This window comes from Lucilia sericata, unplaced genomic scaffold (genome assembly GCF_015586225.1).
Source record: "Lucilia sericata isolate MDLA Ls3-8-SP2 unplaced genomic scaffold, ASM1558622v1 Contig000490F_arrow, whole genome shotgun sequence".
In the NCBI taxonomy this organism is placed as follows: domain Eukaryota; kingdom Metazoa; phylum Arthropoda; class Insecta; order Diptera; family Calliphoridae; genus Lucilia; species Lucilia sericata.
The window spans coordinates 294,085-317,192 of record NW_023994504.1 but is presented as its reverse complement, the minus strand read 5'-3'; the positions used below and the strand labels follow the sequence as shown (position 1 = coordinate 317,192).

Sequence of the window (23,108 nt, the reverse complement as noted above, 5' to 3'; positions counted from 1 at the left end):
AAAATATTTGCATACATCTTTTACGACAGCTGCCACGCCAAATTTTCTGAACATTGGAAACTGTCTGGCTTGGCCTAAAACTAATTATTATCTTTTTCGAGACGAATTTATTTGAAACTAAGCGATTAACAAAGAAGAGTGTTAGTTTCAACTAAAATAAATTATTTTTTAAGAGCCGGTCTAATGTACATTCTTATTTAAATAAATATAAATTTAACTACAATTCCAGCGACATCTTTAAAAAACTACTCTAGTGTTAAATTAAGAAAATGATGGGATGATTGACTCTTTGAAAACTATTCAGAAGTCAAGCAAAAACAAAATTGGGTAAAGATCGTGACGTTGTAAAAAATAACAATTGCGGAAATGAATGAAAAAAATAACTTTAATTGATGAAAATTAAACAATAAGATAAAAAAATACTATCTTATAAAGTAAATGGGTTGTGCAGAAGTTCCAAAACAATATTTCCATGCACATGTATCATTTATATAGTTATAATTATCAATTTTAAAATAATATAGTTAATTGCAAAATAATATAGTGGAAAGTTTGTCAATGAAATAATTCCTTTCAAAATTTTAAAAGTTGTTAAATCGCTATATGTATTTCAAACTCGAAATTCTGTAACAAATATTACATAAATTGTACAAAACTAGTTGTTTTATTATATGGTTTTATAGAACCAGTTTTAAACCCAAAAAAAAAATTTTTTGTTAAAACAATTTTCTGTGGAAAAAAAATAACAAAAATATTATTTTTGTTGTTATTTTTTAAATAACGTGCGACATAAAAATAAAATCCACAACATAAATTCTAAATCATCTGTTACGACAAAAACATGACGTAATCTTTTCGACATTATTAAAAAAAACCAACAAAAATAAAACTGAAAAATAAAGATACTTATAGCAAAACTATCTACATATCTATACACTAGAGGTCTAGAAAACAGACAAAATAATCCAATGAACAAAACAACATGTTATAGAAATACAAATTCTGAAAAAAATATTCAGCAAAAAATAGAATATAAATGAACAGAATAAAATCATAAATTGGTTATAAAAAGCTTTAAATTTAGATACAACAATAACAACAACAACAATAATAATAGAAATAACAAATTACGAAAAAAAACTTAAGCACGCCGAAATTTATTTAATTTTATACACAATAGATTCAAAAAAATATTTTTAAATAAACTAAGAGAAATCAACAAAAATTTGAATTGAAAAATACTGGCTCGTTTAGGGCGGGTGGATGTTTGAAAAAAATTCCAAAAAAAAACTAATCAAACATAAGACGATTTAGGGGGAAAGAGAGAAACAAGTTTAATTATTACCAGGGTTCTTGGGGAAGTATATCCAGTTATGGGTTAAAAGAAACCACAATAAAATGACACATCTTAAACATTTTAATGACAGTCCACTTCGGCACTCCATTATAAATTGTACTCGTAACAAACAAAAAATTAAATTTAATGGTTTTTATATTAAATATATTGCCGAAACAAAAAATAACATTATTGTTCAGAATTAAGCATTTTAATTTTTAAAATATTATTTTTTGGTAACACAAATAATTATTAAAATTAATCATGACGTCATTAATGAAGAAACTTTATGCTATAGCAAAATCTATTCTTCTGTCTAAATCATCAATTGGATTAAATTTGAATATTATTTTTTTAATAAAATTGTTGAATTTTTCAAATAAAACAATACAACAATTTCGTGAATGACCTTGTGGGCGATATTTCTAGGGATCAGATCAGTATCGATTTATATCAACTTTCTGAAAGTTTTGGCATAATAATTTAAGTAAAATAACTGGCATGTTAACTACGTTTTGTGGCCTCCGGCAGATTAGTGTTCTAGTCTGGTAGACCGGAGGTGATGGGTTTGATTCCCACCTGAGGCATATCAAACTAACTTAAATTTCAAATATGTATGTACATTAGGGAGTTCCGTCGACCACTTTTTTGAGGAATACCTCTCAAACGATGCGTTTAAATGTACTTAATATATGCGATTGAAAATCGAAAGGGGTCTCAAAAGTTCCGTAATTTTGAGTTTATTGCGGGAAAAATAATCAGAGATCAGGATTTTCAATCGCTGGTAGGGAACTGGAGACCATTCGATTTTTTTTCTCGTGTTCAGTACATTAATACGAATCGATAGTGAGGTATTCCTACATGAAATTCTTAAAAAGGCTGTTTCTCGGGAGACTCTAATGTAGATATATATATCGAATATCAACAAATATATCTTCATATAAAATCAAAAAAGCCCTAAGTTAAGCCCAAGGGCCTTCTTCGACAAATTTTCGTTCCAAAATTGTTCAATAAATCTTCAATAAATTGTTATGAATTAAACATTAAAAGTGTTTGATTACTTTTGTTTTAAATTAAACTTATTAATTTCAAATAAATTGTTAAATTGTTAGCATGTTGACTTTTTTAAGTTTCTTTAAAAATCAACATTGGAAAAATTTACAAAATTTATTTGGAAATACATGTATTTTTCTCCAAAATTAAAAGTTGACTTCAATTGATTTTCATCAAATTTTAGACTTTGGCAATATTTTCCCATTATTTGAGAATTTTGGAAATACATATTATGATTTAAAAATAGATAAACTAGTTTATTAACTTATGTATCCTTTAAATAAATAATTTTCATTAATTTAAAAAATTTATTAACATTAGAAAAAAGCGAGAATGAAACAAATTAATTTTATAAATAAAAAAATAAAACAAACGACCCCAAAAACTTAAAACAAAATTTGAAAAAAAAAAGAAACACGCAACTTAAATACAAAAAATTGTATAAATGCCAAAAATTGTTTATGTTGTTGTAATTTTTTTTTTTGTAGGCTGAATATTTTTATTTTTGTTTGTTACTTTTGAAAGGCTGACGTCATTTGTGATGTTGATGGCGATGGCGTTGATGAGAAGAGCGAGTCTAGAGGCCAGTCAGTTGTCAACACACAGTAACCATTTCAATTGTGTGGTTAAAATGAAGCGATTTTAGCCATGGTTTGTAAATTAAATACATAAACACACCCATACATAGATAGAGTATTTTTTATTATTAAATTTTTGGTCTCAAAAATTTTTGTGTTAAATTCAAAGAGCAATGAAAAAATAAATCGTAACAACGTGTTTTTTAGTTTTCTATTCTATGCCCTCAACTTCATAATGAAGTTGTTTTTAAACTACATTTTCATAAAGCTTGTCTTATTACCACTATTGGGGTTAGATTTTGTTTCTACATTTTAAGAATGTTAGTTAAACTGTAAGGTTTTATTATATGATTAATAAATAATACTAATATTGACTGCCTGCCCCACCTTAGAGGTAAAATGAGTGTGAATTAGTTTACTCTTTGCTTTAGTATTTATTTGCTCTCTTACAATTAGTTTAAAAATTAGACTCAAACTTTTGTTGTTAGAAGAAAACCTGTTTTATTATTGAAAAAAGAAACTCAAGAATTACGTTCAATTCTTAGCAATAGTTACGGGAGGAAGGAAGCTGTCACTGATTGTTTTCTCTTTGTGTATGTGAATAAACAACAAAATCTTTGAATGTATTTTGTGCAGATTTTTCTTTTATTTTGCTCCGTACTAATTTAATAGAAAAAAAAATGCGAAAGAAAATATTAAAGGAAAGAAGGAAGAAATAAAAACAAAATAACACAACTTGTTTTTATGGGAAAATTTTTACTTGGAACTAACTTACTCTCTCTCATACCACCACCTGTCAGAGTTTGGTATTATACACAATTGTTTGGAAATAGCACGAGTTCAAACAAAATATAGAAATAGATAGGTATTGTAATTTTAAGTTTTTTGTTTCTTTTTTTACAAAGTTTGTTGCATACACAGAAAAAAGTTTGAGCATAAATATTGTGAACAGCTTTCATTGACTATAGTTAATAATATTTAAGAATAAGTTCCTAAATTGTATGAATTTTTTAATTTTTATTTTTTTAAACATAATCTAGAAGCCTTGACTTAAAAAATTAAAAATTTTCTTTCTATTTTTCTATTTGTTAAAAAATGTTTGAAATTTTCTTTGGAAAATTTTTTATTTCTTTATGATTTTTAGATTGAAAACAATGAAATATGCGCGTAACTTGCGGGATTGTCTGAAGAATGGATGTTTATCTATATTTGCTGATGTTTTTTATTTCATATTTTCTTTTTCAATATTTTTGTTTATTTTTCATAAAAATTCGCTAATATGTATGATTATTTTCTAAAAAAATGGAACATTGGATATTTATTGCAATTTTTTTATGAAAATCAAAGAAAAAAAGTAAAAAATAACAAAAAATTCATTCATGTACAAATTCATACATTTTATGAACTTTTAATATTCCGAATGAAAATGGTTTGGGAAAAAAAAAGTCATGTTCGATTCATACAATTATTACAAAATTCATTCTAGTTATGTATTATTTTTTTCTGTGTATTAAATTATTGGTAGTTCCCAAACTACCAATAATACAAATCTAGTTCCTAAAATTAATTTATATTCTAATAATTTCTGTTCACAATTTTCATCTTGGCATCTAGTTTGAAAATAATCTTATAGAGTCGAAACTTATTCTGTAGGATGGATCAGAAGGATTCAGATTTTAAATTATGATTTTCATTCAAAATTGCTTTTTTCGGAGTAATATTCATACATTCAAGAGCTCTATTTTCAGTGATTGGTTGAAGTTTTCAAGATTGGAAGCTGTTTTGAGAAAAGTATATAAATTTATAGAATAACTTCAAAACTACCGATTACAAAACTGTTTTGAAACTAATGAATTCATAGAATTAATTTAAATCTTTAATTTACATCAACATTCCTAATGGGATTATCACAATTTCCAAGTTTGCTATATAACGATTCTACCGTGTTTGTTGTACGTATTAGCACTCGTTCTCCTACCGGAGGCCACAGAAATTAAAATAAATTATTTAAAAACGAAGGTCAGTTTCTCAAGTCTTAAAAATTTTTTAAAATTTTTTCTGAATTGCAAGAAATTTTTTAAAAAACTAATCGATACCTATCTAGGTATATGAATATCTAACTCCATCTTTAAATAAGTTTTTTGGCATCTAATCAATAGACTAGACAGACTATTGTCACTTAATAGACTAGGAAATACAGTAGTCTATATACTAGGAAATAGACTAGTCTATAGGATAGATTAGCATAGTCTTTAGATTAGACATTTAGCAGTGTATTAACTACACCACTTCCAATTATATTTCAAAAATTTCGAATTATGTATAAAAATATTTTTATTTAAAATTTATAAAGAAAAACTTACCTTTAAATTAATGTAAAAAGAGTTAGCTGCAAAATTTTTTTTCGAAATTCCTTTTCTTTTTTTTAGTAGTTCAAAAGAAATTCCTTTAATGTTTATTTATATGGCAATGCCTTTAGTAAAAGAGTGACATCAACAAAAAGTACAAAAAAAAAAGTACACACACTCATACTTTTACATATTTACACTCTCTCTTTCTCATCATCATCAACATTCACTCAACAATCAAGAGAAAAATAACAACAAAAATTGCACAACATTAAGTCATCAACACATTCAGCATTGTTATACGAAATCATACTGTTATTTATTCAATTAATGAAACTGTCATTTGTAAATTAAATTTAAATTACAATTTAATAAATAAAATGTTAAGTTTCATAAAAATTCAACATAGAGTTAGAAGAGAGGAAACTAACTTGATTTTAGTTAGAAAAACTCACGCACTCATACATTCGTTTTTTTCTCATCCAAATATCAGAGACGGAATATAAAATTTTCCTTTTTTAACCCTTTGAAGAATGATTTTTGACAACAATCTACCATGAGTAAATACGTATTTTTGTTCTTTGATAAGTACTAGTATTTTTTATTGTGATAATTTTAGTTTTTTGATTTTAAAGCGTGCTATTCCCAGAGAAACGAAAAATTAGTACGTTTTTCTACTATAAATTACATACATTTATTTGTGAAATCTTAATTTTAAATCGGTTGAGGAGCCAAATGATTTCTATAACTTCAAATATATGAAAATATGTGCTTTAAAACATAATTTGTATAAACTTTTCCATCTCTGTGTAAAACACGAAGAAAAATTGAGCAGATAAAGCCACGCTCAGGTGAGCGTGAGAAATTGTTTTTTAAAAGAGAGTAGATTTGGTTAATTTAATTTTTTTGAGTTTAATTTTGCATGAAACAATAAAAAAAGTTACGTCTTTCTTGATATTTTTGTATACGATTTTTCTATATAATCTTTATTTGGCTTATTTCGTTTTTACGTTATTTTCATTTGTTTTTGTTGTTGTGTTTAGTGGAAATGTGTGATGATGATGATATTCGTTAAATAAATGAACAAAATATTTAGATAATTATGATGTTTGTTGACGATGTTTTTGTTGGTGTGGAGTTGTAGTTTTTTTTTTGTTTTTGCTATTTTGTCAGTACAGCAGCCACTTGGCAATTGAAGTACAAATAAAAAACACTGTTTTCAATGATTTTTCCATTATTACTGGTTCATGGTTAAATTAAAATAGGAAATTTTATAATAAATAAAATCTATGTTTTTTGTTATTCTTTCTAATACATATTTTACTATTCTTTAACACAATCATTTTTCTTTGTGGTAAATGTTGTTAGATTTTAGGGTGCGGTGCCCAAAAAAAATCTATAATTTATTTTTTTGTTATTTTAATTAATGCCTCCATTATTATTGTAATACACAACTAAATTCAACTCACTTTAGTTAATCAGACGAATTGAGACAATTTTTTGATGTGGTACACTAAAAAATATATATTTTTTGTTTCTTACACAGACACTATACACTTACTAACGCGCACACGTTATTACCGAAAATAGTCCGCTGAACAGAACCAACGCGTATCACGACCAAAAACGTAATGAACAAACGCTTTTATTTTGACTCAATTTAGTTAAATAAAAATTAATGCGCTCTCAAAAACTCATTGAGTAATATTTAATAATTTCTCTCTTCTTTTTCCAAATAAAAAAGAGAGCAAATTATTGCATTTGTATCTGGCATTCTGTTGTTTGTTTGACAGCTGTGGTGGGTTTTATGCAGCGTTGCCACTAACAATTTAGTTTTCTTACCACATAAAACTAAAAACTACTAACGCTTTTTAAAACTTACCAAATTTTTAAACATGTCCCAAATCCCAAAACATCTTAAAAACAATACTGCAAATCTTTATTCTCATTTTTTTTAACAACTGCTTATGTTAAAGTTCCGTTATAGAATAAATGGTTTATATATTTATATAATTAGAGAAAATTTCCAAATATTTTATCATATTACCTTGTGAAATTATTAATATATATTAACGAATTATTAAAAATTAACAGATTTTCTATAAATAAACATAATGGACCAATCCATATCAAATTTGGTAAAGATTTTCGTTCTTAGAAAACTTTGAATGAAACACTTTTTAGGAAAATCTCCTAACGAAAACAAATTAAGGATTGAAACTGCGTATTTATCAAAATTTGTATTAATTTGATGTGACATAGTCACAAATTTTAATAAAGTTATATGAATGTATAAGTCCAAATTAATCTCATCATACCAAACTAGGACTAAAATCGAAAGCTAACAAACAAACTACCAGTAGTAGTTATAGAGATTGGAAACTACCAAATTTAGTTCAACACTGCTTTTGTGTCATTTTGTTTTAAATTTAAAATATAATTAAATTCAAATGGCTTAGTTGAACTTGAAGTATGTATGTATATATATAACATAACGGTTTGTGTGCGGTAGTTTGACATAACAAGAGTACTGCCAACTAAATTTTTTGTGGTGAGTTAATCTCTAAGTGAATAAGAAAGACAAGAAGGTGTTAATATTTAAAAGTATGACTTAAAAAATATAGTACCAACCCAACCCCTCCCCCCATCAAAAAAAAATATGGTGGGTGTTTAATTTTGATATTCCGTTTGTCTTACATCGAAATAATGGTCTAATATATAGGAAAAGCATATATATTCTAGGTGCTCATTAGATTCCAAGAATTTACATCTGTCTGTTGAAAACACACATTTTACAACAAATGTTTATACCCTACACTACTTAGTGGTCAAATTTCATAAAGAAAGGGCCTCATTTGACCCTAGCTCCCATACAAAGCCCCCTTCAGAAAATTACTTCAATGTCCAAATTCACTTATTAACACTAATATCGCACAAATAATTATTATAAATAATCTATTCAGCAAAATTTATCGGGAAAGGTCCATATTTACATACATATGTATATAGGAAACAATAACATAAATGTTTCAAGATATGTAAATGCTTTATTATGAAAAATAAATAACATTTAATAATTGGTGTAGGGTATCATATGGTCAGCCATACTTTCTCACTTGTTTTTGTTTGGTATTGAAAGGCCCCCATATAAGGTCCCCTTCAAAAAAAGTAAAAAAAATATACAAAAATAGCAACACACAATTCGAAATAAAACAAGTAAGAAAGTATAGTCGGGCGTGACCGACCATATGATACCCTACACCAGTTATGAATATTAAATGTGATTTATTTTTCATAATAAAGCATTTATCTTCTTTTACTTTGTTCCGATACATTTAAGCAATTATGGATGAAAAACTAATTTTCTGAAAGAGGCTTTATATAAGGGCCAGGGGCAAATATGGACCAAGGCCTGATAAAATTTTGTGAATATATTTATATGTACATAATATTTATTGTGCTGAATTTCATCGCGATATTTGTGTTTATAAGATAATTTTGGACATTCAAGTAATTTTTCCGATACATTTAAGCAATTTATGGATGGAAAACTAATTTTCTGAACAGGCTTTATATGGGAGCTAGGGCAAATATGGACCAAATTTGCCCCTAGCAAATTTGTGAATATATTTATATTTACATAATATTTTATTGTGCTGAATTTCATCGCGATATTTGTGTTTATAAGTTAATTTTGGACATTCAAGTAATTTTCTGAAGGGGACTTTGTATGGGAGCTAGGGTCAATGAGTCCCGATCTCTATGAAATTTGGCAAGGTCATCAAGGCTCGTATAAAACTTAGTTGTGCCGCTTTTTATTAATATACAGGTATTTTTAATATAATTATGAGCTCAGAAGCCCTTTCGGGGGGTTCTGTTGTATGGGGGCTAGGTGAAATAATGGACCGATTTTAAACCATTTTCAATAGGCTTCGTCCTATGGCCACGTCCAATTATCTTGAAAATTGCGACCTGTACCTTGCGCACAAGGTTTACATGGACAGCCAGACGGACATAGCCTAATCGACTGAGAAAACGATTCTAAGCCGATTGGTACTTTAAGGTGGGTATAAGAGGAATATTTTTGTATGTTACAAACATCAGCACAAAGCCAATATAGGGTATATTGAGTTTGTGCTACACCACTAAAGTGGTGTAGGGTATAACAATCTACAGGAACAAAATCTGTCTATGTAATTTTATGAGGATCGTCTTATCATACATACATATGTATATGAGAAACCAAATTTCTATTCAAAATTCTATGAGCATAGATACATAATAGACCCAGGCCTGCAAGATTTGCCGATTTATCGGCATTTTGACGATATTTTACCTTCAAAATAATAAAGTGCCGATTTCCCGATTTTGCTTAAAAAATGCCGATTTTTTACCCAATCGAACAAATTAACGAATTTAATATAACTTTACATAAGCAAAAATTACATGGAGCTTTTAAAACAATTGGGAAGGAAAATTTACAGTACGGTAGAACACAATTTGCTCCATCACCAATGTCAATTGGATCGATTATGAAAAGGAAACACAATTTATGTATGATAATCCTGAATAGGTTCTAAAAGTCTGATCTAAGGGTGCTGAAATTTTTAAGAAATTTTTATGGTTCGAAAATAAATTTACACATTTTTGTGGAAAAGTTAAAAAATTTGGAGAAAATTTCCCATTATAAAAATGTACTCAGCAAAAATCTTTACCTATCCGATTTTTGTTCGACGATAACCAATAACAAATGTGATAACCCCACTTTCCTGGATTTAAAAATCGGCTTTGCAGTAGTTTTCTGTGTTTATTAGTCTATTCTATTTGATCGTGCAATTTGGAATTTAAAAAACAATATTTTTTCAAAAAACTTCTAATATTGACTAGGATTAGAACCATTAACTAATTCCATATTAGACACACGCTCTAGGCAATTGGTTACAAATCCTATTGTAAAAATTAATTAATATTGTTGATAACGATCACTCACTGTCAAGTGATGTATGAAATAACTACATCATGTATGTATGATGTATGAAATAACTACCTACATCACTCATAACCAAAATTTGAAAATTTTTTACAGGGTAACTATATATTAATCCACAAATAATTATACATTTACATTTTTTCTGCAAAGTGATACAAATTCTAATAGATTTTATTCCAGTAAACCAAAGTTTCGGTGTACCCTTACAAAAAGTTCTTTTATTAGACCTATTCTGAATAAAAATTCCCTGAGTTATGCATGTATGTAAAAACAATATTGTGATTTTTGAATTTATTTATGTTATGTTTCTTTGGTACAAAATAGTGTTTCTTTCAATTGTCGATTTATTGCCGATTTTTAAAACGTAAGTGCCGATAAATGCCGATTTTTGGGAAAAATTGCCGATATTTCTACAAATTTATCTGGCAGCCCTGAATAGACCTTACCTCCTTACTCTTTTCACTCAACAAATCATTCAAATTACCACCTCCCGAAATTTAACCAAAATTAACTGAACTAACTAACTAACTAACTAACTAACACTAACTAACTAACTAACTAACTAACTAACTAACTAACTAACTAACTAACTAACTAAATAACTAACTAACTATGATTTTTTTATATTAAAACACTATTTTATTTATTTTGATAGTTTTTCTTTTTATTGATATTTATTATGATTTCATATATTTATTTTTTTTTTTTAATTTGTTTTATTATAATTTCTTATGTATTTAGAACAATCAGTTAAGAATAATTAAATATTTCAAATTTGTATTTTACTAATTACGATTTTATATAAATATTTTGAATGAAAACACTACGGTCGAACGAAATTCTTTTCTTTTTGCAAATATCGGGAACTAAACCAATTTTAAAAATTTTCAAAATGTATTTTTTTTTTAAGAATAAAAAGTAAAGCATTCGATCATAGTGTAATAATTTATGACATATTGTTTTTATTTTTTATTACAATGACATTCAAAATAAAAAATTAATATCATGTATTTGTATTATTTAATATTGTTTCCTTTTTTATTATAATTTAATCGATAAATACATATAAATATGGAAATAATATTTGTTTATTTTATATTGATAGTCATAGGTTGACACTGTGTAAATGAACTAAGTTTATTTTCCAACTTGAGATTTAGATGTCAAAGTATTCTGAAGAAATCGTTGAGCAAATTTAACTGAAGTTGGAGAAAATAGTTTATTAGGTGGTTCCAACCTATAACAACCAATAATTATATATACATACATTGATCAAAATTCTAAATATTTTTAATATAATTCTGCGCTGTTCTGTAAACCGAACTTATTAGTTTTTAAAACAAATACGAACATCTAGAGCCAAATTACCACATTTGTAAGTGAATAAGCTTTAGGATCGAAAAAACAAGATAAAATATATTGAATTTCATGTTCGATATTGATGACCATAACTCAAACTCCAAAAAATTTTACTCGATAATAACATTATAGCTATGCGCTAATTTTTATTATAAATTAAATACTTTTCTTTTTTCTTAAAACACAAACTTTTGTGATTAAAAAAATCTGATTCCAAAAAGCTATTCGTTTAACAAAACAGAGCCGATTATAGATCTTATCTTAACATTAATTTTTTTTAGAGGAAAATTAATTTTCTATTTAATTGTATTTAAGTAAAACAAAAAAACACATACACACACATAAATAATAAAGGAATAATACAAAAATACTTAAATTCTAGCCTCACACTAAATAATGTCTTTTATTCAAAAATTGTTTGTGTAATTTACTAAAAATTGTTTAGATATTTTATTTAATATTATTTGTTTATAAGTAAAGTTTGGGATTTTGGGTTAACTTAGCTAAAGATTTAAATACTTGTTTTCTTAAAATTAATTTATTAAATTCATATTATTTACAAAAAAAACGGTTATTTAAAAAATGAACAAAACCTATTGTTTACTTTTTTGTCTTTGTGTGCAAAGCGTAGGGGGGAAACTTTTTTCACATTTGCGGTCGAGTCCAGAGTTCACTTAGATCTTTCGGTCTTAGTTTACCAATATCTGAAATTAAATTGAATAAAAATATATTAATGAAATATTTATATTTGTTTAGATTAAAGCAAATTCCGAATACTTACCCAATTGTCCCGGTTTTGGTGAGGGCCATACAACATCAAATCTGGGCTGCACAGTTAAAGCACTGCTTTGCGACGGTCTTAAAGATGTACTACTGTAAATAGAAGTATATTTAAATAAATTTAAGAAAAAAGACTTTTAAAAATACCAACCTGTATGGATGTTTGAGGCAGCCATAAACTTCACGATAACGTCCATAAAGAGTACCATATGATACACCCAGAATACGAGCTGCTTTTTTCATTTCAAGTCTTTTATTCTTTATGGCATCTAGAACCTGCAAAACAGATTGACAACACAATATTGAAACAAATAATTACGATATATTAAGTAAGTATGTACTTACTCTTCGCGTAAAAGGTTCCTCCCAGAATTGGGGCCGTCTGCCTTTAGCCAAATAATCATCCATTTTAATAACATCCTGCCATTGAGACATTTCCTCTGTTGTCAAACGTAACTCGGCCTCACTGAATTCCTCCATTTTTATATCGACATATTCGTCGGGATGATGACCATTGGAAGTTGAAGACGATGATGTTGGTATTGAAGCCGTCGGAGCATGTATAAAGTCGTGAGTCATTAAGATGCCATGTTCATTGATCAAATAACCTTCCGGTACATATTTGCCATAATGATGTGGATGGTGTAGTGGTGGTGGTGCTGGTGGAGGATGATGCGAATGTGAGTGGGAATGATGAGAGTGATGAGAATGGTGATGATGTGATGAACTTGAAGACTTGTGAGCTGCACTTGTAGAGGGTGATGATGCCGAAGAAGATGTAGCTGATGCGGATGAATTATTATTTGTTGAAGAGGATGTATTTGTTGCACTAGAAGCTGATTTCTCTTTTGTTGACTGTTGCACTGTTTCGATTTCTTCCACAGTTTGTGGCACATTAGATGGATCCACTGTTTCTAGTTCATCTTCGTTTTCCGATTTGTGCTGCAATGCTTCCTCCTTGGAGCTTTTTCGTTTTAGCGCCTTTATTTTGGGATGCTCCGGTGTAGATTCTTTAGAACGTTTTTCCGTTCTCCGTTTATTAGCAGCAGTTTCCTCATTTTCCTCTTTTATATCTTGCAGTTCCTCTTCCTCCTCTTCACCTTGATCCAATGGATCCTTTTGTTCATTTTCATGTTCTAATGAACTAGTTATCCATTCTGGTTCTGTGGCCGATTCATCATCTATTAGATCGTCTTCATGTTGGACTCGTGTGGGTCGATAACGTAAACGTTGTTTTTGTTGTTGGATATGTTGTTGGTAAACAACGGATGCTGCTGAGGGGGAATTTGGTCTGGAATGCTGAGAAGTAGCGCCGTGGTTGTTTTGTTCATCATTATACTGAGATCCTTCCAAGTATGCACTACTATCGCCTGGTTCGGAATAATGCCCCAATTTTCTGCTGGAATTCCAGAATTAAGCAAATTAGTAAAAATAATTTCAACAGATTCACTTATTATCAAATTTCACTTACACATTGAACACATCGTAGGCATCATCCAATGGTGGTCGACCACGTTTGCGTTTTGGTCCCAAATATGAATCGATTGGCGAACTGGCAGCAGCTACTATTGATACCGCTGACGTTGGTATGGGAGTCAGTGTGGGCATGCGTGTAGCTGTGGCCGAATGTTTGGGTGATGGTGTTTTCTGTTCACGTTCTGCATCCGGCGATTGAGATCTATGTTGTGTTTCATGACCATAACTATCATAACGATTGCGTGACTGTGATGGTGAATGGAATTCTGTTTGTGGTGTGGGTGGTGGAGGAACATCCTCGTCATCTCGCCAAGTTACTTCGGCCAGACCTTTTATTTTGAGATCATCGGCAGTTTTAAGTAAAGATGCTAGACTCGCCTGAAATCAATAACAAATTAATAACTTTCTTCTTCATAATTAATCAACAAAAAAAAAAACTTACATGTTCCACATTTATTTCCCCCTTGTACATAAATTCAATTAAACATTTAATATCGGCAAACGTAATATCTTTCATTATTATAATGGGATCTCGTTCACTGGCGTAGTTGGTCAGGACTGTATCGAAAAATGTACTACAGGCACACAGCACCACCCGGTGGGCTCTAATCAATTGGCCCTCACAGGCCAATGTAACATCGCAAAAACAACCACGATCCAATAGCTGAGAGAACATGGTCTGTAAATTACTGTGATGGTATTTCCACCGCAAACAGTACTGTTGCGGCAACATGTTGAAATTATTGTTTTTTCTTCAGCTAAAATGAAAAGGATTTAAAGAAAATAATTATTGAAAATTTGTCTAAAGTTTTTAAATTGATAATAGAAAATGTATTTTGTTTCAAAATTAAATTAAATATTTCGAAATTTGAATTTCGATATAAATTCGACTTCATAAGATGTCAGACAGTATATATTGGGGCCGATTTGTTTTTTTTTCTTTTTTTTATTAATTAAGAAAAAAGTAATGCATTATTAAATTTCCAAAGCCTTCAATTTCCACTGTCCGTTCTACTTTTTTAATAAAAATGTTTAAAATAAAAAAAATGCAAATAATGGCCAGAAAAAACTCAACTATCCCCTTTTGGAAAAAAGACGACCATTAAAGATGAAAAAGTCCATCAAAATAAATCTCAATATACTATATGTATGTATATATTTTTTTACAGGATGTTTTCATCCTTTATTTTCTTTAACATTTTTATTTTAATTTTAAAGCAAAAAAAAATCCTCTCGTTAAAAATATAAAAATGCGACATAAAAAACTTTCATAAAACCAGAGAACGAACAAAAATATATGTATATAAAAAATTATAAAAAAAAACTGAAAAATATATAAAAATTTGTGAGAAATATATTGTATATAAAAAAATCTTAGTACTCATATAAAATATGTGTGCTACTACTGCAACTCGTTCGTACCTTGCAACCCACCATTCATTCGAACACAAACGAAAAAAAAAGAAGTAGAACCCAACCAAAATCCACCATAAAACCCCGTTCACCACCCACTCATCTTAAAATATATGACAATGGGTTAAAAAAACTGTTGGGTTAAAAAAATCACATAATTTTTATGTTTATTTTTTTTTTTTTTGCTTTGCTTTTTTTTTGGAATACACCAAAAAGGGGTTGCCTTTTAATAAATGTGATGCTGAATTTGCTTAAAAACGAGGTAGAAAAATAAATATTAAAAAATAAAAAATGTTAACTTAAAAAAATTATGAAGAAAAGGTTGTAAGAAAAACTAAACAACATTAATAGGAACTGACATGTTATTCATTTCTTTTCCTTTTTACCAATTTGATTTTTTTCTTTTTATGTTTAACAAAATTTTAGGATTTTTTTATTAGTGGAGATGGTGAATAAAGGAAACAAATGTTGACTTTTTATGACATCATCTTATTTTTATGTTAGTTGTTTTTGGAAAAGTTTTCCATATTAAAATAGATTTTGTAGAATTTAACTCATTAGTAAAAATAATTTTTTTGAAAAAATTTTATCATATTTGAAAAGTGTTCCATATAAATTGTAATTATTTTCTAACATTTGTTTGGAAATATTTTATCAAGTGATGTTAATGTCTTTTCGATTTATAAACTATAATGTTAAGCGGTAACGTCATTATACCCTACACCACTACAGTGGGGAGGGTATTATGCGTTTGTGCTGATGTTTGTAACACTCAAAAATATTACACTCACCTTAAAGTATAACAATCGGCTCTGAATCACTTTCTGTCGATTAAGTTATGTCCGTTCGTCTATCTGTGTGTCCATGTAAACCTTCTGCGCATGCTACAGGTCACAATTTTCAATATAATTTGATGAAATTTGTCACATACTCTTTTTTTACCCATGAACGAAGCCTATTGAAAATGGCAACCGTACCCCCCGTATTCGGCTTTTCAGTAATGATAGGGCCTCATTTGACCCTATCATCCCCCTTCAGAAAATGACTTGAAGGTGGAAATTCACCTTTAAACACTAATATAACATTGAAATTCTACATAAATAACTTTAATGTCATCGTAAACCGCTCTACCAAAATTTATACGTATGGTACCATATTTACCTTTGCCCCCATATAACCCCATTTCAGAAAATCATTTTTTTGGTAACAAATTGTTAAAATATTTCGGAATTAAAGAAAAATCCTTTATTATTAAAAAAATAATCCATATTTTTAATATTCTCACTGGTGTAGGGTATCATATGGTCGGCCATGCCCGATTATACATTCTTACTTGTTTTCGTTATATATTTGATTAGTGAATTTGTCATGTTTGAAAACCCGAAATTATACTCAAAAATTCTAATTTGTCACTATCCCTCATTAAAAGTCCTCTTCAGAAAACAACTTATACATATTTCATAAGTTATTTGTAAATATTAGTTACGTCATAAATAAGTTTTAGCGAAACTAAGGAAGGGATCTTCGCCAAATTAAATTAAATACTTCTTCCGAGATACATCGGAAGAAATTGTTCAGAACTAATCTTTTGATTAAAAGCAAACGTTAACAACATGCCTGTTAAAAAGAAATATCATTTTTTTATCTCAAAATTTCTCATTATTTTTAGGTTAGGAAAACACCTATCCGGCCTATTGTGCGCTCCTTTTCATGGAAGAAAAATGTTTATTGGTAATTCAATTTTCACAAATTCAGTTTCCTGGACGTAATTCCTAAGAATTTTCCAATCAGTGTTCGGGAGGAATGTTATATCCCGAATAATATTACTCCCAAGATATTTGGATCCAATTTCGACGAATGCCTGACAGTGGCAAAGAAAGTGCTCCAGAGTTTCGCTGTCTTCTTCACATGCTTCACTCATATTTTTAATTCAGCCTTTGTTGCGTCGAATGGTTTTGAATTCGTCAGGTTAGCTGCCTTCCCTTTAAATCTAAATAATTTGCCCTTTCGTTGCCGACTCCCCCGAGTGGCCTGGTACCCATATGATGTAAGCCTTACTTCTGGAAGAATATTCAGTTAAAGCTTTCTTACAGTCCAATACGATCTTAGATTTAACTTTATCTATCACCTAATATCGCCTAATTGCCTTCTGGCTATCGGTAAATATGTTTAACCCTGTGAGCGCCATATTTATTCTAATCCAATTTACGCATTGCGTTATTGCTCGGACTTCTACCATGAAGCTTGTGTTGTGATTAGGTAAACGGTGGTATATTTCAGTGTCTGGGTTTTCAATACAGAACCCCAGGCCCATTTTGTCCCCCAATTTAACAGATTCCTACGGGTATTTGCTCTAATGTTTCGCTTGACCAAGACATTCAATCCGGGATCAACGTTTCAAAGTTTCCGACATACACTGTGTCTGGTTACCAGACTCTGGTATGCGATCAGTCACGTCCGATAATTATGTATAGCCTTCCAATGTTTCCTGTATACATTGTATAAACGCTTTTGGCCAGTTCGCCTAAAGTTATGAGCCGTTCGTCCGTAAGTGCCGCCTCATACCTTAAATATGTTTCAATGGGTGAAATATCTAGCAAGGTTCCTAGAGCGTTGGCAGCATGTACGCTGAACTCCCTGTAGTAGTTTAATATTACACTTTTTGTCCAAAGAAGTCCACCAGATTATTGAAGCATTATAATATGTTAAATGTCAAAGTGTCATTATTTTTAAGTAAACAATGATTTTAAATATTGTCTTGTAGTGGTCTAAAAATGGAAAGGATTGCGATCCCGTTTCAAAGTTTTTGTTTTTAATCTTGTATTTAAAAATCAAATGGTCCGGAAAAATGACCCCAATGTAAAAAAAAAACGAAAATGGCCCAAAATTTTTTTTTTTTAATTTTTTTGGGGTCTGGTTGTTTTAGAAGGAATAGAAAAGGACCACAAAATGCCCAATTAGTTTGTTTTACTTTGGGGTTACTTACTTTTTATTTAAAAATTTCATAAAATTATTAAAATTTATTCAATATTAAATTTAATTTTTATTTATGAAAAAAATTTTTTAATGAAAAATTGCCTCACAAATTGCTTACAAAAATTTGGGGTGAAATTTCATTTACATATACATACATATGTGTTTTTTTTTTTTGCCCTATCCTTCCATTTTAACCTTGGGGCAATTTTGCATTTATTTTGGGCCCAGATAGAGCTGAGTAGGTATAAAAATTCTAAAATAACTTGAGATATGCACTGTAAAAGCAAAAATCTAATACATATATCATTGGCTAAATGTTTTTTGCTATTAGTCCCCGAGAGTAATTTGTCTTTCAGCCCTTCCCACCCCTTTCATTACTGCCCACACCAAATAAAAATAACCAACAACAACAAAAGCGAAAATTAAATGCATTGGAAACTGCCTGTAAAAAAAACAAAACTCATAAAGGGGTTTTTTGTTGTAGCATTTTGTGTCCTTTATTTTAATTTTTGCTGTAAATTATTTTGAATTTATTTTAATGACTCTGTTTCAGTACATTTTTTTTCATAGATTTTTTCTACTTTTTTATTTCTTTTTAATGTGAAGGACCTGGAAGCAATGACATTATTTAAAATGAAAAAAAGTAACATAAAATTTAACTTTTTTTTAGAATTTTTTTTACAATACAGAACGTCGTATATAAAAGTAATTCTATCTAAAAAAAGGGTATTTTTCCATAAATTTTTTCTCTCTTTAATTATGCTACACCTGCAAAAAGTAAAAAAAAAAGAATATTTGTTGCATTAAAACGAAAATGTGTACGTAATTCATGAATACAGGTGGTTGCATAAAAAACTAGAAAGTTGATTGTTTGTTCGTTGTATCGAAGCAAATGTAAAATTTTATTTAATTTCGATATTAAAAAAGATTTTTTAGTTAACACGAATAATGACAAAGTAAAATCCGATTAGAATTTTTTGAAGCTATTTATATAAAATTCAGATTTTTAAGTAGAAGACATATTAAACAGATATTTCAAAGATTTAAAAAGAAAATTTTTAGAGCTCAAATAACAGTTACAATTTTGGTTTAAATTTTAAAAGAACTTAAATTCTGTATATAAAAACCAAGATCTTTTTTCATCTTACCCTTTTTATGAAACTACCCTGTATATTTTTTTATTAAAGCAACTTTATATAATCCCGTAAATAAATGAACATTTTTTAATATAAATTTCTTTTTTTATATATATATTTTTTCATTTTTATTTTATGTCAGAATTTTTCATTTTATCACATTGAAACATCCTTTTATCCTTATACTATTAAAAAAAGTACAAGAAAAACAAGAAAACTCTGTAGAAAAAATTTTACAAAATGAAATTTTTTTCTAGTTTGAAATTCCTCTTAACATTTTTGTTGATTTTATATGGTATTTTTGAAAAGCTGCCAAGGCAAAATTACCAAAAAAAGCTACAAAACACATACTTTTAACTAAAAAATAGGAAAAAATCCAAAAGGATATTTCAACTTTGCCAAAAACAAGAAGGAAAAATATTTTTTCAAGCTATAAAAAGGCATGTCCCTTTTTATAGCCCAAAAATAATAAAAGAAAAAAATATAATAAAAAATATCCACCCACATTATTTAGCCCAATTTTATTTTCATTGTTGTTGTTGCTATAATAAACCAATACTTAGTAAAAAGTATGAATAATACACATGTGGAAAGAAAAATATGTGTGCAAAATACTTTTAATGAAAATTTATGGAAATTTTTTTCCATTTTTTTTTCTCATTTAAAAAAGGCAAGTAGTGAACTTTTTGAACTTTCGAATTTTTGAGTTTTGTACGAACGAACGAACTAACGAACGAACGAACGAACTAACTAACTAACTAACTAACTAACTAACTAACTAACTAACTAACTAACTAACTAACTAACTAACTAACTAACTAACTAACTAACTAACTAACTAACTAACTAACTAACTAACTAACTAACTACTAACTAACTAACTAACTAACTAACTAACTAACTAACTAACTAACTAACTAACTAACTAACTAACTAACTAACTAACTAACTAACTAACTAACTAACTAACTAACTAACTAACTAACTAACTAACTAACTAACTAACTAACTAACTAACTAACTAACTAACTAACTAACTAACTAACTAACTAACTAACTAACTAACTAACTAACTAACTAACTAACTAACTAACTAACTAACTAACTAACTAACTAACTAACTAACTAACTAACTAACTAACTAACTAACTAACTAACTAACTAACTAACTAACTAACTAACTAACTAACTAACTAACTAACTAACTAACTAACTAACTAACTAACTAACTAACTAACTAACTAACTAACTAACTAACTAACTAACTAACTAACTAACTAACTAACTAACTAACTAACTAACTAACTAACTAACTAACTAACTAACTAACTAACTAACTAACTAACTAACTAACTAACTAACTAACTAACTAACTACTAACTAACTAACTAACTACTAACTAACTAACTAACTAACTAACTAACTAACTAACTAACTAACTAGCTAGCTAGCTAACTAACTATTCACCCCTATTTTTTTGTACACAATTGTTTTTAAACCATATAAAGCAAGAAATGTTGAGGGTGGAGGAGAGGTTGTATTTTTAACACACAAATAACACAATTTTCCTGACATTTTTCTTCTTTTTTCGAATCCCTTTTTTAAATAACTAAAATATAATAGAGGGTTACGTCCTCTTAAAAAATATTTATTTATAAAATTTTAGAAATAAAAGATATCACACACATGCACACATTTACACATATAGAAAAACCCTTAGTCATAAACTTTTAGATTTTTGCAAAATAAAAAAAATAGAAAAGCAAAAAAAAAGATTACTGATATTCCTACAAATGCCACTCAACCGTTCTTTTTTCAGCTTAATTTTTTTTCATCTAAAGCTTTTGATTTTTTTTATTTTTAATTTTTTCCATTTTTTTGAATCGCGTGGAAAAAATTTTCTTTTATATTTTTCCATCACAGCTTGGATGGTTTGTTTGGGCTTTTGTGTTCATTTCTCGTTAAAAAAAATAATAAAAAAAAACACAAAATAATACAAACATACTGAGAACGATGGCGATGAAGAAGAAGTCGACGACGACTACGGACTGGGTAGAAGGTGGGGTTAGAGAGGTTTTTGGAGAAAAAATTTATAAAAATACAAAAAAATGCCATTACAACATATAAAAAAATATATATAAAAAATGACAGCAGCAGCAACAACTACAAAAACCGTAGAAAGCAAGAAAAACGTAGAGAGCTACAACAAAATGAAAAAATAACGACCATTTTTTGTTATTATTTTTTCGCTTTAATTTTTGTATTTGTTGTTTTTTTCGTTTATACTTTTTTGCTTAAAGATATTTGTTGAGTTTTTTTGATAAAAAAATTTTTCATTTTTACCATGTTTTATTTTTGCAATTTTATCCTTTTTTTCTGAAAATATCGATTTTTATGTCATGATAATAATGAAAAAAGGTGCTCCTGTTTTTTATTCTACCAAGCAAATCTACACTGACAGAATGTCAGTTTAACATAATTAGTGCAGCAGAACTCTTTAATTAATAAAATTTGTTTTAAAATTCAGACTAAAAATGTAAAACTAAATGATTTCAGGTACACAATGTTCGATAATAGTGAAAAGTATAATTCTTATTGGATTTATGTCCCAATTCTCTCGAAGATAACGATCCAATGGACGAAGAGGATTCATTACTGGTATCTGTGCCTAATACGCAAGCATCTACGTATGACCCTAAACTATGTGGAGCTGCGCGTAAACTCTTCAAGCTTTACATTGAGAATGGCATGAGGATCGACAAGGCACGCAAACTATGCTAAAAACCAGTGAGAGAGGTTCGTACTGAGTTACGAGGAATCCATATTACATGGAAAAGAGGCAGATCCGATGTATCAATAAGGGAAAAGCCTAAGCCTCCTAAAACACATACAGACCCTACTGCAACTGGCTCCTCAGTAGCAACAAGCACTGTCTTCACAGCAACTGGCACCTCAGTAGCCACAAACACTGTCCTAACAGCAACTGGCACCTCAGTAGCCATCATACTTAAATATTTTTTCAAGTGTATTATGGGTATAATTTTTTCCACACACTTTTTTTCGATATAGAAAAAAACGTGGAATTTTTTCATTAAAAGAAAAAAACCAACAGTTTTTTTGTGCTTTTTTTTTCCTTCGGATATGTATGAATATTTGCTATTATGTATTAAATAATATAGTACACATACATACATACATACATACATACATACATACATACATACATACATACATACATACATACATACATACATACATACATACATACATACATACATACATACATACATACATACATACATACATACATACATACATACATACATACATACATACATACATACATACATACATACATACATACATACATACATACATACATACATACATATAAAAGGTATAAATTTAAAATCAGTTTCTTTATTATTATTATCGTAAAAATCATTAATATAAAGTAGGTTTTGGGACCTAAGAAACACTGGAACTTTAGAACTACTATTTACATATATCAGTATCGAAATATGGTGATATTTTAAGATTAATTAGGGATTTAACCTTCGCACTACCAAACTTCAATATAAAGCTGTCTTCGCGGCAAAGCATTTCGTACTTTTCATACATTTTTTGCATCCTACACTTGAAGTTACATGTTACGCTTCTTAA

General features: G+C 28.6%; 1 protein-coding gene across 3 annotated transcripts in view; it reads right to left on the bottom strand.

Annotated features, from left to right (window-relative positions):
* Positions 1 to 11,930: 11,930 nt before the first annotated feature.
* Positions 11,931 to 23,108, bottom strand: part of LOC119605481 (protein tramtrack, alpha isoform) — a 44,727-nt gene continuing 33,549 nt past the window's right edge. Inside the window, exons 2-7 of one of the 3 annotated variants that reach the window (XM_037958614.1) lie at positions 14,363 to 14,678; positions 13,916 to 14,298; positions 12,790 to 13,840; positions 12,596 to 12,720; positions 12,446 to 12,537; positions 11,931 to 12,368 (exon numbers count right to left, since the gene is read on the bottom strand). In XM_037958614.1, coding sequence (XP_037814542.1) covers positions 12,310 to 12,368; positions 12,446 to 12,537; positions 12,596 to 12,720; positions 12,790 to 13,840; positions 13,916 to 14,298; positions 14,363 to 14,653 — 2,001 coding nt within the window. In that variant the 5' untranslated portion in view covers positions 14,654 to 14,678 and the 3' untranslated portion in view covers positions 11,931 to 12,309. Of the gene's footprint in view, positions 12,369 to 12,445; positions 12,538 to 12,595; positions 12,721 to 12,789; positions 13,844 to 13,915; positions 14,299 to 14,362; positions 14,679 to 23,108 lie in introns of all 3 variants that reach the window. The other 2 variants (XM_037958615.1, XM_037958612.1) reach the window with 2 other exon arrangements.